General features: G+C 39.0%; 1 protein-coding gene across 2 annotated transcripts; it reads right to left on the reverse strand.

The window, feature by feature from the left end:
• Positions 1 to 933: 933 nt before the first annotated feature.
• pjvk (pejvakin) lies at positions 934 to 6,171 on the reverse strand. Of its 2 annotated transcripts, XM_042405328.1 has the most exons (6): positions 5,877 to 6,171; positions 4,952 to 5,147; positions 4,222 to 4,363; positions 2,855 to 2,972; positions 1,410 to 1,457; positions 934 to 1,280 (listed from the first exon to the last, which is right to left on the reverse strand). In XM_042405328.1, exons 1-6 carry the CDS (start codon positions 6,085 to 6,087, stop codon positions 934 to 936), a joined length of 1,062 nt encoding a protein of 353 aa, XP_042261262.1. In that variant the 5' UTR covers positions 6,088 to 6,171. The 2 variants fall into 2 exon arrangements, with proteins under 2 accessions (XP_042261262.1, XP_042261263.1); XM_042405329.1 differs by lacking the exon at positions 1,410 to 1,457 and having other exon boundaries at positions 934 to 1,235.
• Between the last annotated feature and the right edge of the window lie 6,397 nt (positions 6,172 to 12,568).

The following is a 12,568-nucleotide window of genomic DNA, read 5'->3' on the forward strand; positions in this document are numbered from 1 at the left end:
GCAAGTCTTGCAGGGTAAGAATGAATCGACTGTCATGTCAAATTTCTATACCTAATAAGGCTGAAAATAGGTTTTTCAGCATCTTTAGCTAGTGTTAACCTTAAATAATCATTTTAAAAACAATTACAGTACCATGAAGCAACTGAAATCCCATTAAACATATAGGGTGACAGTATGTAACCTTTGACAGAAGGAAGAACCCTTTTTTTCTTTTCCAGACACATGACTTCTGAAATATACACGCTTAAAGGTTTTGTTGCTACAGCCTTGGTCTGATATGACCAGTAGCTTATGGTAACTAATGTTAACTAATGTTAGAACACTTTAAATACTGCCTGACTGACATTAATGGTAAAGTAAATTGACTTTATGCTTCTTCTGTCCTTGAGCTCTTGTTACACTACATCACAGCATGTCACAGGTAAACATGATGATGTCTTTAAAGGGCCTTTAGACATATGTTGTAACTACAAGATTCACACGCTTCCATAATGCACGTGAGCTGCATATGCCTCACTACACATAGTGAGAACAAAAAGTCCTGCTCAAAATAAGTGACACACTTGGATCTGAGCAAAACCAGGCCGTCCTTTCCAGTTGCTGCCTCAGCAGCCTTCACACGATCCCTCCTGTCCACTTTCATCCAATACCCTCTGCTAAATAATTCAGCATCTGGCAGCTACAGTACGTACACGGCACACGTGTGGAAATGGGTTGACGCCAAACTGAAAACAATACTGTACATTACACCACCAAGTTTAGCACTTAAAGGACACAAAAAGTCAAGTTTCCATGGCCATTTTTCATGACTTTATTTAAAGAACTCCAAGATTAAACATCCCAAAAACAGCCTCGTAAACAATTACACTTGTAGCATTTTGCACCACCACCAGCTCAACAGAAGTGCTCACTTGTGTAAGCACCTCTCTTTTTTCACCTCAGCGTTTTGTGCCAGAGATCAAAACAGGGCACCACGTGCAACCGGACATATTTTTGGCCCCCAGTCGAGCACTCCAGACAGCCGTAAACGGTTTCCCGCTTCTGGTTTCCCATGCCGCACAGCGCGCAGGGGCCCTTAGGGATGTTGTGCTTGAGGAGGTTGACGCGTGTGTGGGAGCTCTCCCTCAGGTAGGCGGTGGACACGTCCGTCATGCTGGCGGCTTTCTCGTAGTAGTCGGTCACCATGTCGTCCATGTAGGTGTCAGAGTGGGTGAGCTCTTCAAATGTCCGGTCATCTATACAAGTGGAGGTGAATGGGGAAAGTAAAGTGAAAGTAGAGTGTATTTATTATGTGCTAGAGATCATTACTGTACCTGCCCTGAAGGGGTTTCCATAGATGATCCCTGACAGGAACCGGCGCAGTCGGCCCATGGAGAAGCGACCGATGAAACCACCCAGCTGCTCCCTGATCTGCTCCCTCTCAAAGCCCCCTTGAGACTCCGGGGCAACACAAATATCTGTCATAGAGGAAAAAAATGTTAATTTGATCAGTTTTCTGCCCTCTAATCCAGAAGAACTTGTAGCTTGGTTTCAAAAGTTTTGTCTTTTTGGTTTGGAAAACAGCTTTAGCAGTTTGTTAACCCAGAGTCGACCAAAACGTGAGGTTTTCCATTTCAAAAATGGAGCTGCAAAAATTAGACAATTAATCAATGAGTCGTTCAGCAGAAAATTAACTGGCAACAGTTTTGATAATTGAATAATCATTTAAACAAAAATGACAAGAAATAAATTGTTTCCAGCTTCCCAAATGTGAATATTTTCTGGTTTTCATACTTCTCTATAATAATAAACCGGTTATTGTTGGGTTCTGGCCAATCATCATGACATCAGACATCATGGTTACGTGGGATCGACGTTTTGACATTCTGTTCGACAATTTGCTGACATTTTATAGGCTGAGTTCAACAGGATTTTGTTGAGCAAATACATCGTATTTACAGTACCTTAGGTGTGTATACCTTTGGCAAGACATCAGCTACTTTTAGATTTCCTGCTCCTACAGAGTCATCAGTATAGGGATTGATCCCATGACCTTGGCGTTATTAGCATCACTCTCTAACCATCTGAGGTAACTGGTCTGTTGTTTTACAGTTTGACAGACAGGAAGTCAGTTTCAAAATAAACAAAATCAGTTTAAAAGTGTTGCTGATAGTTCACTTGCACATAAACTGACATTTCAGCTGCAGCATGCATCTCTTTAGGACTATATATTTGGGGCTTATTGCATGATTAGTAATTCCAGAGTGAAACCATTAAATTAACCCTTTCTCAGGGCAGCCAGTTAAAAAATTCAGCAATATCAAGTCTTTCATATTCACTGTTTAATTCCATTTGCCACAGTTCAGTCATGAGACTGAATGACACCACGACTGTAGATAAAGAAACCACCCTTTTCCATGTATAATGGTGGAGAAATTGCAGTGTAACATCATATAAGATAAGAATGCACGGCTGCTGAGGAGTCTCAGGTGTTAACCACAGCTGATGCACCCGCCGCCTTTAATGTGGGAGGCAGCTTTTAACTATGAAAGAAGTCAAACCTTTAATTTTTCACAAATAACATACTACTTATCCTTTAAGTGCCCTATTGACTTTCATCTCTGCTTTGTTGGTGGTGGATTAAAACCGGAGTCAGCAAAAATGAAAGTCAGCAGAACTATTTCAGTCAACTTTTTAATTTAAAGGTTCAAATTTCAGCACTGAAAGCTTTATTTAGTCATTTTTATGCTTCAGAGGAGCATGTTTACTCTCTGCGCACATTTCAAAGAACAACGACACCAGTCTGCTGAAGTCATTAGAAAATATTTTGTGAGTATAGGAGAATGATGGGGAATGATGTAGGTAGATTTCCTACCGAGCCGCCCGTCCAGTCGAACGAACAGCTCGCAGATGCTGAAGGCGATGGTGGTGTGAGCCGGGATGACGATGGCCTTGTCTCGACCTTTTGGGTTTCTGCCGTCGTCGATCTGAAACTGCAGCAGAACAGAAAGCTGAGTGACACACCTGCTCAGGTGATGGAGGAATAGTGGGTCAAGTTGGGAGAGGAATCTGCATTTTGAGGCAGATTGTTGGGAGGCATGTATGTGATATTTCAATATTTTGCAATTATAAGTTAATAAATATTCCAAACAATTAAATTTTTTTATTCTTGCTGAACTCAAACAAGACTATGTAACTTATGCTGAATGTAGCGTATAGAGTCCAACAAGTCCTCCAAATTAAACAACCCCATAGGTTGATTGACCATGCATGACCCATAGGAGCGTTTTATAATCGGGCGCCATCAGCAGTAATCAGACAGCATCACTTCTCACTTTTACACATAATGATGTTTTATGGTGTGACAGCACTGTGGTTAAGGTCTGCTTAGGTTTAGGCATTTGGTTAGGGTTAGGGAAAGATCAGGGATTGGGTTAAAATGTGGTAATATGGAAATTTGTCACCTTATATGGACGTCATATGAACAGTGCTGCTCCTCTGCAGCATAATTACTACGGCCACTAGATGGCGTCTCTCACTCAAACGTAACTACAGATCATTTTTGGCGACTGACATTACGACCTATAGTGACGTTTTTCTAGAGAGGACAGGCTCCAAAAGTCACAAAGTCAGCAAACTGTCTAAGTAATGTTAGTTACACAGTCATATCTTAAGTTTTAGAATCAGTGACATCTCTAAATCACTTCTCAAAATGGATTTAAAAGAAATGCCTGTCGTTTTTTTATTGTTTTTTATCTTATATTTGAGATATTTTTTTCCGCTTTATTCCATTTTATTTTAATTGTCTCATATTACTGCCTAGTTGTAGGCAACTACTTAAATGTTTTAATCCCAGTTCAACCATGTTAAGCAAGCGCTACTTAAATAAAATGTATATTCTTATTATTTATTATTAATTTGGCTAACATTAGCCATCATAGTCTTATAGTCTTATAATAGTCTCAGCCTGTAGCCTGAAGTTTAAATATATTTCATTATCATTAAAGGAATTTCAAAAAGTGTTCCAACTAAATAAAATGTTAAAGGAAACTGGTCCTGAACTTAAACCTGTACATTTGGAGCAGCTTGGGATGAACTGGTATCAACATGATTCCACTGCAGTTGTATTTGGCACGAGTTGGTCAGGGTTATTTATGTATTGGTTAAGGAAATCAATGTAAATCAATGTAATATCCTCAGAATTGACCTGAACCAACACTATGTTCGTATGTGACGGTTTACCCTCATGGTAGTCCCTCTCATCCCGGCGTGAACCGTCAGAGAGCACTGGCGTGTGGTGCGGATGCTCTCCACGACGACACAGAGAATGCTCCGTCCGCTCTCTCTGGATTGACGAACCAGACAGTGATCCAGGTCCACTTTCCTGAAAGACCACAAAATGAATTCCCAGCACTGTGTGCACTCTCTAAACATCTCCCCATTGGTTGTTTGGTTGTGTGTTCTTGCAGATAATCAATATTACCAGCACGACTACAATTTAAAGCCCGACAACACAACATTCACACTTGATTTTCTGTGTTGCATGTAGCTCCTGTCCTGTAGTATATGTGCCAGTGTAGAATAACACAATAATTTATTCATATTCTTACAGGGAAACCCTCTTCTCACATTTCCTCTGCCACAAGGAGGTCAGAGGTCAGACATCAATGTGTTGCTGCTGTCAGGAGAAAACTTGAATCTAGATATCTAAAATGTCACATTTTTCCATTTGTTATTGGAAAAAACCCATAACAGATGACTTTTGTGATAGCTTTTAGATCTCTCTTTTCAGAAATATAAATATTTAATCAAAAAAATAGATCATATAACTTTATAATTAATAAAACATCACACAGATGACACTTTATCTAATCAGCCTTAAAGTGATATGATGATGATGATGGTGAACATGAAAATAAGAGCGCACACTCAGCAGCTGCTGAAAGGAAGAAAAGCAAGACTGTATTGATACCTGGAGTTGAGTTCCCGCAGTAACGTGGGCACCTCCAACTCGTGTTTGGTCACGATGCCAAAGGAGGCTTTGACGGCCACAGAGTCGGACCCGCTGATGTTGAACCCCACATCGTTGATGATGTGGTTTCCCAGTCGACCGTTGAGAGCCAGGTCAGATTTGTCCTCATAGTTGAGGAGCTGATAGGACGACACTCCTGTATAAAAAAAAAGAATATTCAGTGGAACAGTAATTGCATTTTTAAAAAAGTTAATTTCTTCTTGAAACATTATGAATATGTACCAGAGGTTTATATAGCTGGCACTGTCCAGCATTATTACAAACAATAGTAATGGTTGCACTAAAATCTGTGTATTCATGTTGACACTCTGGCCTGTAAAGGGAGGAACCTCCAATTAAAGCTGGTGGTTATTCTCTCAATAAATTGATTAATAATTTGGTTTATAAAATTTTAATAATGGCAGAAATGCTCATCACATGTTCCCAGAGCTCAAACTGATGTCTTCAGACATCTTATTTGGTCCAACCAATGATCCAAAACCAAAAGGTATTCAGTTTTCAATGATGTAAAACACAGAAAAGCAGCAAATCCTCATATTTAAAAATGAAGCATTTTGGTATTTTCTTACTTGAAAGATTACATTTTTAATTTTCTGTTGAAAGATTAATTGACTAATTGTGTTCTACCTCCAACATATTTGTTTGAGTGGCTCAAAATCTTTTCTTTGGTCTGATATTTTAGCAGGTAAGACTACACACACAGATTTGTTGGGGGTTCTTTTGGCCAACAAATGAAGATATGAGCCAAAAATCTTCATGCAATCGTAGCACATTTAGGATATTGAATTGCTAAGTTGTCACATCTAGCATCTCTCTAAACAAATCCTAAGATTTGAACCAAAAATGTCAGGTTTCATCAATGTACCTGCCGTGATCTCCTTCTCCCCTACCAGGATGTCTTTCAGTGAGAAAGGGGTTGAGGCGCATTTGTTCTTCTTCCAGAAATGCCTCTTCCTCTTCTTGGTGACCAGGCTGAGGGGCTGGTAGCGGTCGGCCTCGCTCAGGCTCGGGACGGGGATCAACCTCCCCGTGTCTCCAACCTGCTTCACAAAGTTCTTAGTGGCTGCGGCAAACATCTCGAGTGATGCATGAGTGTCAAAAATATTCTGGACAAATACCTCCTGCAACTACAGTGCCACATACACTAGTGGGTTTGCTGGTCTTGTCTGGCGAGCTGAACAATACTCTTCTCAATGGGGAAGCTAACTCGGGAGTGTTCTTTCAAACTTGTGAAATGTTAAATAATGCACGTAGTGTGTAAGGGAATATCTGTGTTAACCTGATAGGTCACTGTAGGCCAGCAGCTTCCTGTCACATGACAAATGAAGTGGAAAAACAAATTACAGGAGTATTTTTTTTTATCAGCACATATGACTTTTTTCTTTTTTTTTAACCTGTATTTGAACTTCTTATTTCTAAGACGCCCTAAATACTTATAAAAGTCTCACTGTGAATTCAAGAGGTGCAGAATTAAAACAAATTACAAAAGATTAAAAATCAGTAAAATTGTTGCAGAGAGAGTATATTTTTTCACCTCTAACTGCTGAGTGAAACTATAAATATCTGTATCCTGTCCTAGATGCATGTTTCCTTCGACTCTGTGATACATGGAACATCTGCTTTGAGACTTTCACTGAAAAACGGTCTGGATTATTTTTTTTTTAGGGATGTCTCTGTGGTTTTTGTAAGATCTAATGTTTTTTCATCTAAGCTTTTTTTAGTTTGGATAATGTCCACCTTTTCTGACTGGTGGCCTCCACTCACTGTGTGTGTGTGTGTGTGTCCTGCATGATCATGGGCTGATCTCTCCTCTCTCTTGTGGTTTCACTACTGTCTAGTCTATACAACCAGAAATAGCTGGTACGTCGTGCATGTGGCTTTAAATGCCACGTGCACGACGCTTTCTTAGAAGCTGAGGTCAGTTTTAGTTTTCTATACGTTACATTGCACTCTGTAATTTTCACTTCTTGGCCAAAAGAGGTCATGTAATTTTTGGAAAGCATGATTTAAGGATAAAAAAAAAAAAATGATCATGCTGCAATTTATGCTCAGGCATGCAGCCTCATGTGCCCTTTGTAATTTCAGGAATAGCTACTGAATTTTATAATGGGTTAAAAGCAGCTGTCATGTAGCGGAGAGCAACATGTGTCATTTTAAGCATTTTTATTTTATATCTGTTAGTTACAAATTATAGATGCAGGAAAAAAGTAAAAACCAAAGTGATATACAACAAATCTGTATGCAGTTTTTGAGCTTTTCTCTGTTCTTTATTCTTTTATTTGTAAAATATTGGATAATTCTACCTCAAACAGTTAAAATTAAACCATCTGAGACAACTTTGGTGGAATGGCTAACAAGTCATAGACATCTGAAATGTGCCAAAGAGCCTCATCCAGACATGATGTGTTGTATTTTATAAACTTAATCCCTTCATAATGTGCTTAGAATGTATGTGGTGGGCATAGCTTATATGAGGCTTCAGCAGTCTGAGTTAGTCATATCAAGTGTATATCTGCCACATTTACAGTGTTTTTTAGTAAATAAAAATCCCTATTTGTCTCTCGTCAGACAGTGTTTTCCTGTTCAGCTGCAGTGGAATGATAGTAACAAAAAGAGGGAATTTGGCTCTAAAAAGACAAAAAGATATTGACTTGATTCAACTCGTTTGGACGACTGAAGCTTCATATTAGCTTCAAATAAACACATTTTTGCACAGATGGAGGACTGTGGATTTTGTCCCTCATCCCATAATGAAGGGATCTTCTAATGGTCAGTATGAACAGGAGGAATGATCACAGCAAGAAAAACATGTTTCAATGTTCATTTGGGCACCTAACTGTTGTTTTAGGACAGACTTTGAAGAATTGTGATCCCATCCTTGAAGACAAGACTTTACCTAAAGTAGTTTTAAGTACTACAGCCCTGAGAGGAAGTACAGCAGCTGAATAATCTAATTATCCTTTGAAATAGCCTAAAATGACATGCTCAGTATCTCAGGAGGAAATTGATACTGGCTGTTTCAGGGACTGACACTTATGACCTTTGGCAAAACGGATATGTTTTCAAACTGCTAGTTCATCACGCTGCACAAAAAAAACTACAAATGTGCAGAAGCTTAGGTCTCATCTGATGACTCCCTTCCCATCTGCTTCAGTTTCTGTCTCCTGTGGCTCTGCCCCGCTCTCTGACTCCTTAATGGAAAACCAGTCTGTTGCTTCAAGCACCTTAAACACTTCCTGAAGTTGTTCCGCAAAGGAAACAAGTGGAATCCACCTCGAAACAAGTGAAATCCACCTCATCCATGACAGAAATGTTACTGTGAAAAACTTTGATAATTCAATTCAAGACAAAAATCACAGCTGAAGATTACAGTATAGTCTGTGTAGGAATCACTAGTGGAGACGATGGCAGACAAGTCATGATGTTTGTTTCGTTGTCTACCTCCGGGACATCCCCTCAGGGATTGGCAGTCTGCTTGACGCACCGACCTGGCAGAGTTTTGCCCTGGAAAACACATCAGATGAGCGTAACATGCACGTTGCAAATCGCTCAAGCTGGAGTGCACAGATCAGCAAGATGAATTTCAGGTAAATAGCAAAAAAAATTGACAAAACACAATTTTTTTATGTCTAAATGTTGCTTTATTTTCAACACACACTTTCATTTGCAATTGATACATATTTGTAACATATAACCTCCCTTTTCTTTCCAAAAATATGTAGCAGGAGACCAAATCATGTGAAAGAAAGAACGTGATACAAAAATTGCAAATAGGAGATGCTGTACTCTTCATTAAAAAACTTATATTGGGGTTAAATATGTGAACATACGATGAGTGTTTTTTTTTCATATTCTTTGCCTGTTTTATTATATGAAAAAATGAACAAAACCTATGTGTCATATCTGTGAAATAATAAAAGTTTGTAAGAAATTCAGTTATTCATTATAAATGATAGCCACGTGTTTTGTTTTGTTTTTGGCCTTTTTTAAAGTTAAACATAGAAGGTCAAGAGTGAGATGAGAAGATTGATACCACTGTCATGTAAATATGAAGCTATAACCAGGAGATGGTTAGCTTAGCTTAGCATAAAGACTGGGAACAGGGAGAAACAGCTGGCCTACTTCTACCCAAAGATAACAAAAACAGCTTACTAGCACCTCACAAATGTATACGTTATATCTCGTTTATTTAATATGTACAAAATATGCAACGTGAGAATGCCAAGTTTTAATTTTGGGGGGCGATTACGCTCTGGAACTATTTCTTGACCAGGTGCAGTGACTTCCTTTCCCCAAATTTTGAACTCTTCCTTTAATTCCATGTCTGTATAATTGGCAATAACATTTGCTAGCAATTTCATTGACTTTTTGGTGTGTTTTGTAGTTTATTAAATAAAACATGTCAAACATGTATTTACATATATAAACCTTGTAAAGAAACTGCTACTTTTGTGCTTCTTCCATGTGCAAAATTTGGTTGCCTAAGTCTATCAGACATAAGACAGTTTGTCAGAGGGGAGGTTTTTGCTCTGAATACTTGTTTCATACTTGCAAAAGCAGCACTATCTTGAATAAAAATCCTCAACTTAAACGTTCAAAAGTCTTTGTTCAACAGCATTATGCAGGCCATTTCTTCTTTCATCAGTTTCTTGGTTGGACAGATTTAATGCAGCCTTTAATTAGCTGCATCTTTCAAGGCAACTGTAAGAGCCTGAGGAGGAGGCTGGCCTTGAAATGAAGCAAGAAAAAAATGATGAGAGGAGGAGGAGAGTGAAAGAAGAAGGGGGACAGAGAGAGAGAGAGAGAAGGAGCTTGTTTCAGTGTGCAGTAATCACTCATCCAGGAGCCCGTTCCACTCAGGGATATTTGGATTTTTTCAGTCTGGATGCTGTAGCTCAGGGTTGGGCTCTCTGACTTCGCTGTCTGTCTGTGTGTGAGGACGCTGCATGTCTGGCGTGCAGACATGGGCCCCTCGTTGCGCTCTAGGATTACTCTCTGCCTGGCCATCACCTTGGCTCAGGTGATCGCTGTGACCTGCCAAGAAGATACTAAGAACGGTGAGTGACAACCGTCCCAGATATGACTCTGTCTTCTTTCTTCTGATTGGTTTTCTGTGTTGATACCTGATATGTCCAAGTGCAACCGAAAGGTTGGAACAGAAAAGATCGTAAAGATGTTTTGGCTTGATGAAGTCAATGAAATATTCCTCTGCTTCTGTGCTAACACAGAAACTGAAAGTTCATCAAATCACTCTGGAAAAATTACTTTCAGTCCCACTCGGAAACACAAATGTTTCAATACTGCAAATGCTGGCTATATGTCATTATTTTTTTAATGTTTGTTTCATGTGTGATTTATGACAACAATGTTTCCTCAAGATCTGCTGTCTTCAAAAGAGTCATGATTGAGTTACTACATTTTGATATCTTTGTAACTGATGCCTGTAAAAACATTTTCCTCTGTATCTCTTATGAAACTGACAAGTTTTTTTTTTCATTTCTGTTTGTTTTTCTCATTATACTCCTGGTTTATGTTTTTTTTTTTCTTTTTAAAAAAAAATTAAGGATGTGGTTAGGGAATTTGCTCCTCTCACTGTTTTAATTTATAAGTTAAACTGGGGCTGCTCTTCCTCCCAACAGCTGGACCACACTGATCTTGTGGTTCGGGAACTAAAGGTTGAAATCACACCCACGGCGTGGACCAGAAAGGGCTTATTATGCCTTAATGAAACACCATTTTACTGTTCATGAAGCTGCTAAAAGCCACAAAATGATGATGATTAGTGTGTTCAAGTGGTGTGGACACACAAAACATCTGTAAAAAAAAGTGAAAACTATCAGGAATTAATTGGAAAGGTGATAACAAATGATGTGATTCTCTTGGAAGAAAGAAGTAATATTGAGACAAAATCTCTGATTCAAAATGATTTCTTAAAAGAACAGGATGTGGCTTAACCTGTTTGGGCACGTTTTCTAAAATAAAATGTCCCAGTAGATGTGATCTTAGGTCAAAAATACCCCCCCGCCCCCTCCTCTTGCAGGCTTCAGTATACACTAAAGAGCATGCAGGGCTGGCTGGGCTATTTCAGTGCGAGGTTGAGGCTGAATGAAGGGGTTCTGAGTGCCACGGCTATAATGATGTGGCCTTGTGGATGGGGTGGACAAAAGCAGGCCACTAATTTTGGTCAGACTCCGGGCCAGAAGCAGACAAGACACACCCAGAGTGAGAGGATGCTGGATTTGAAATATGCTCCACTCGTATTTTATCCAAGATTACCTCCACTGAAGCGTTTCCGCTTCAAAAGGAGAAAGAAAAACTTAACTTACAGATGTTCACCTACATCTGAGTTCATTCTGAAAGGTTGTGACATGTGCAGTAGCTGTTTTATGACTCTGTCATCTTTCAGTGCAGTTCTGCTTGGTGAAGGCGTTTTCTCCAGCTGTGGACTGACAGCTGTCCCTACAGGCCCAAACTTTGGAGCTGGGTTGATTCAACTAATAAAAAGTGAAAAATGTTACGGGACAATAATTTACACAAACACTGCTGTGTTCTAATACTGCTGATATATGTCTTAACTTTCATTTTTTTGCTTTGTGCTGCATCTTAAGTTACAGTTTTAAGTTGTTTTTTCTGTTTTAGAGGATCATCTGAGGTCTGTTTATGGACACTTCAAGCCTCAAGAGGCCTTTATAATCTTGGTCCCTTTATATTATTGCCTCACTATGCTGCTGCTGCTACTATAACTACTAGCACCTAAACTACTGTGCTAATTTGGCTCTTTTCTTGACATATTACAAAGTTGAAAATAAAAACATTAAGAACTGATAAAACAATAATGTTCTCTGATGATAAGAGTTGTTTGTTGACCATGTAATCCATCCCCTGTCATCACTGGCCATTGTGAGCTTCTGTTTAGTATAATAAAATAACAGTTCAATATCTTAGGAAATATTTGCTTTCCTGCTTAGAGTTAGATGAGAACATTGATACCACTCTCATGTCTGTTGAGTAAAAATGAAGCTACTGCCAGCAGATGGTTAGCTTAGCTTAGCACAAAGCAACAGAGGGAAACAGCTAGCCCGGTTCTGTGCAAAGGTTAAATATCCGCCTACCTACACCTATAAAGCTCCCAAATTAACATTTATCTGATTTGTTTAATCTGTATAAAACCAAAGTGTAAAAACTGTTATCGCTAGCTGTTTGCTCTTTATGCTAAGCTAAGCTAACCAATGCTTAATTAGCCTGCAGACGTGAGAATGGTCTCAATCTTCTCAACTCTCACTCATACGAAAGAAAATAAGCATATTTCCTAAAACAACTTCAAGCTTCAAACAACTCGTAAACTACTTAATATAATATTAGCTGTCAAAATGGGAATTTAAAAAATAAGTAATTCCTAGAGGCCATCGATAGCATGGAAGTAGTGTAGTTATCAGATTTGCTCCCAGGTAGCATGACCTGGAGAAGGGACACAGTTCAGATGACGTCAATATAAGGTGACAAATGTCTATATTAGGAGGAGTTGGGCTGGTAGATGGCAAAATGTGGACTTTTTTG

This window comes from Thunnus maccoyii, chromosome 24 (genome assembly GCF_910596095.1).
Source record: "Thunnus maccoyii chromosome 24, fThuMac1.1, whole genome shotgun sequence".
Classification (NCBI taxonomy): Eukaryota; Metazoa; Chordata; class Actinopteri; order Scombriformes; family Scombridae; genus Thunnus; species Thunnus maccoyii.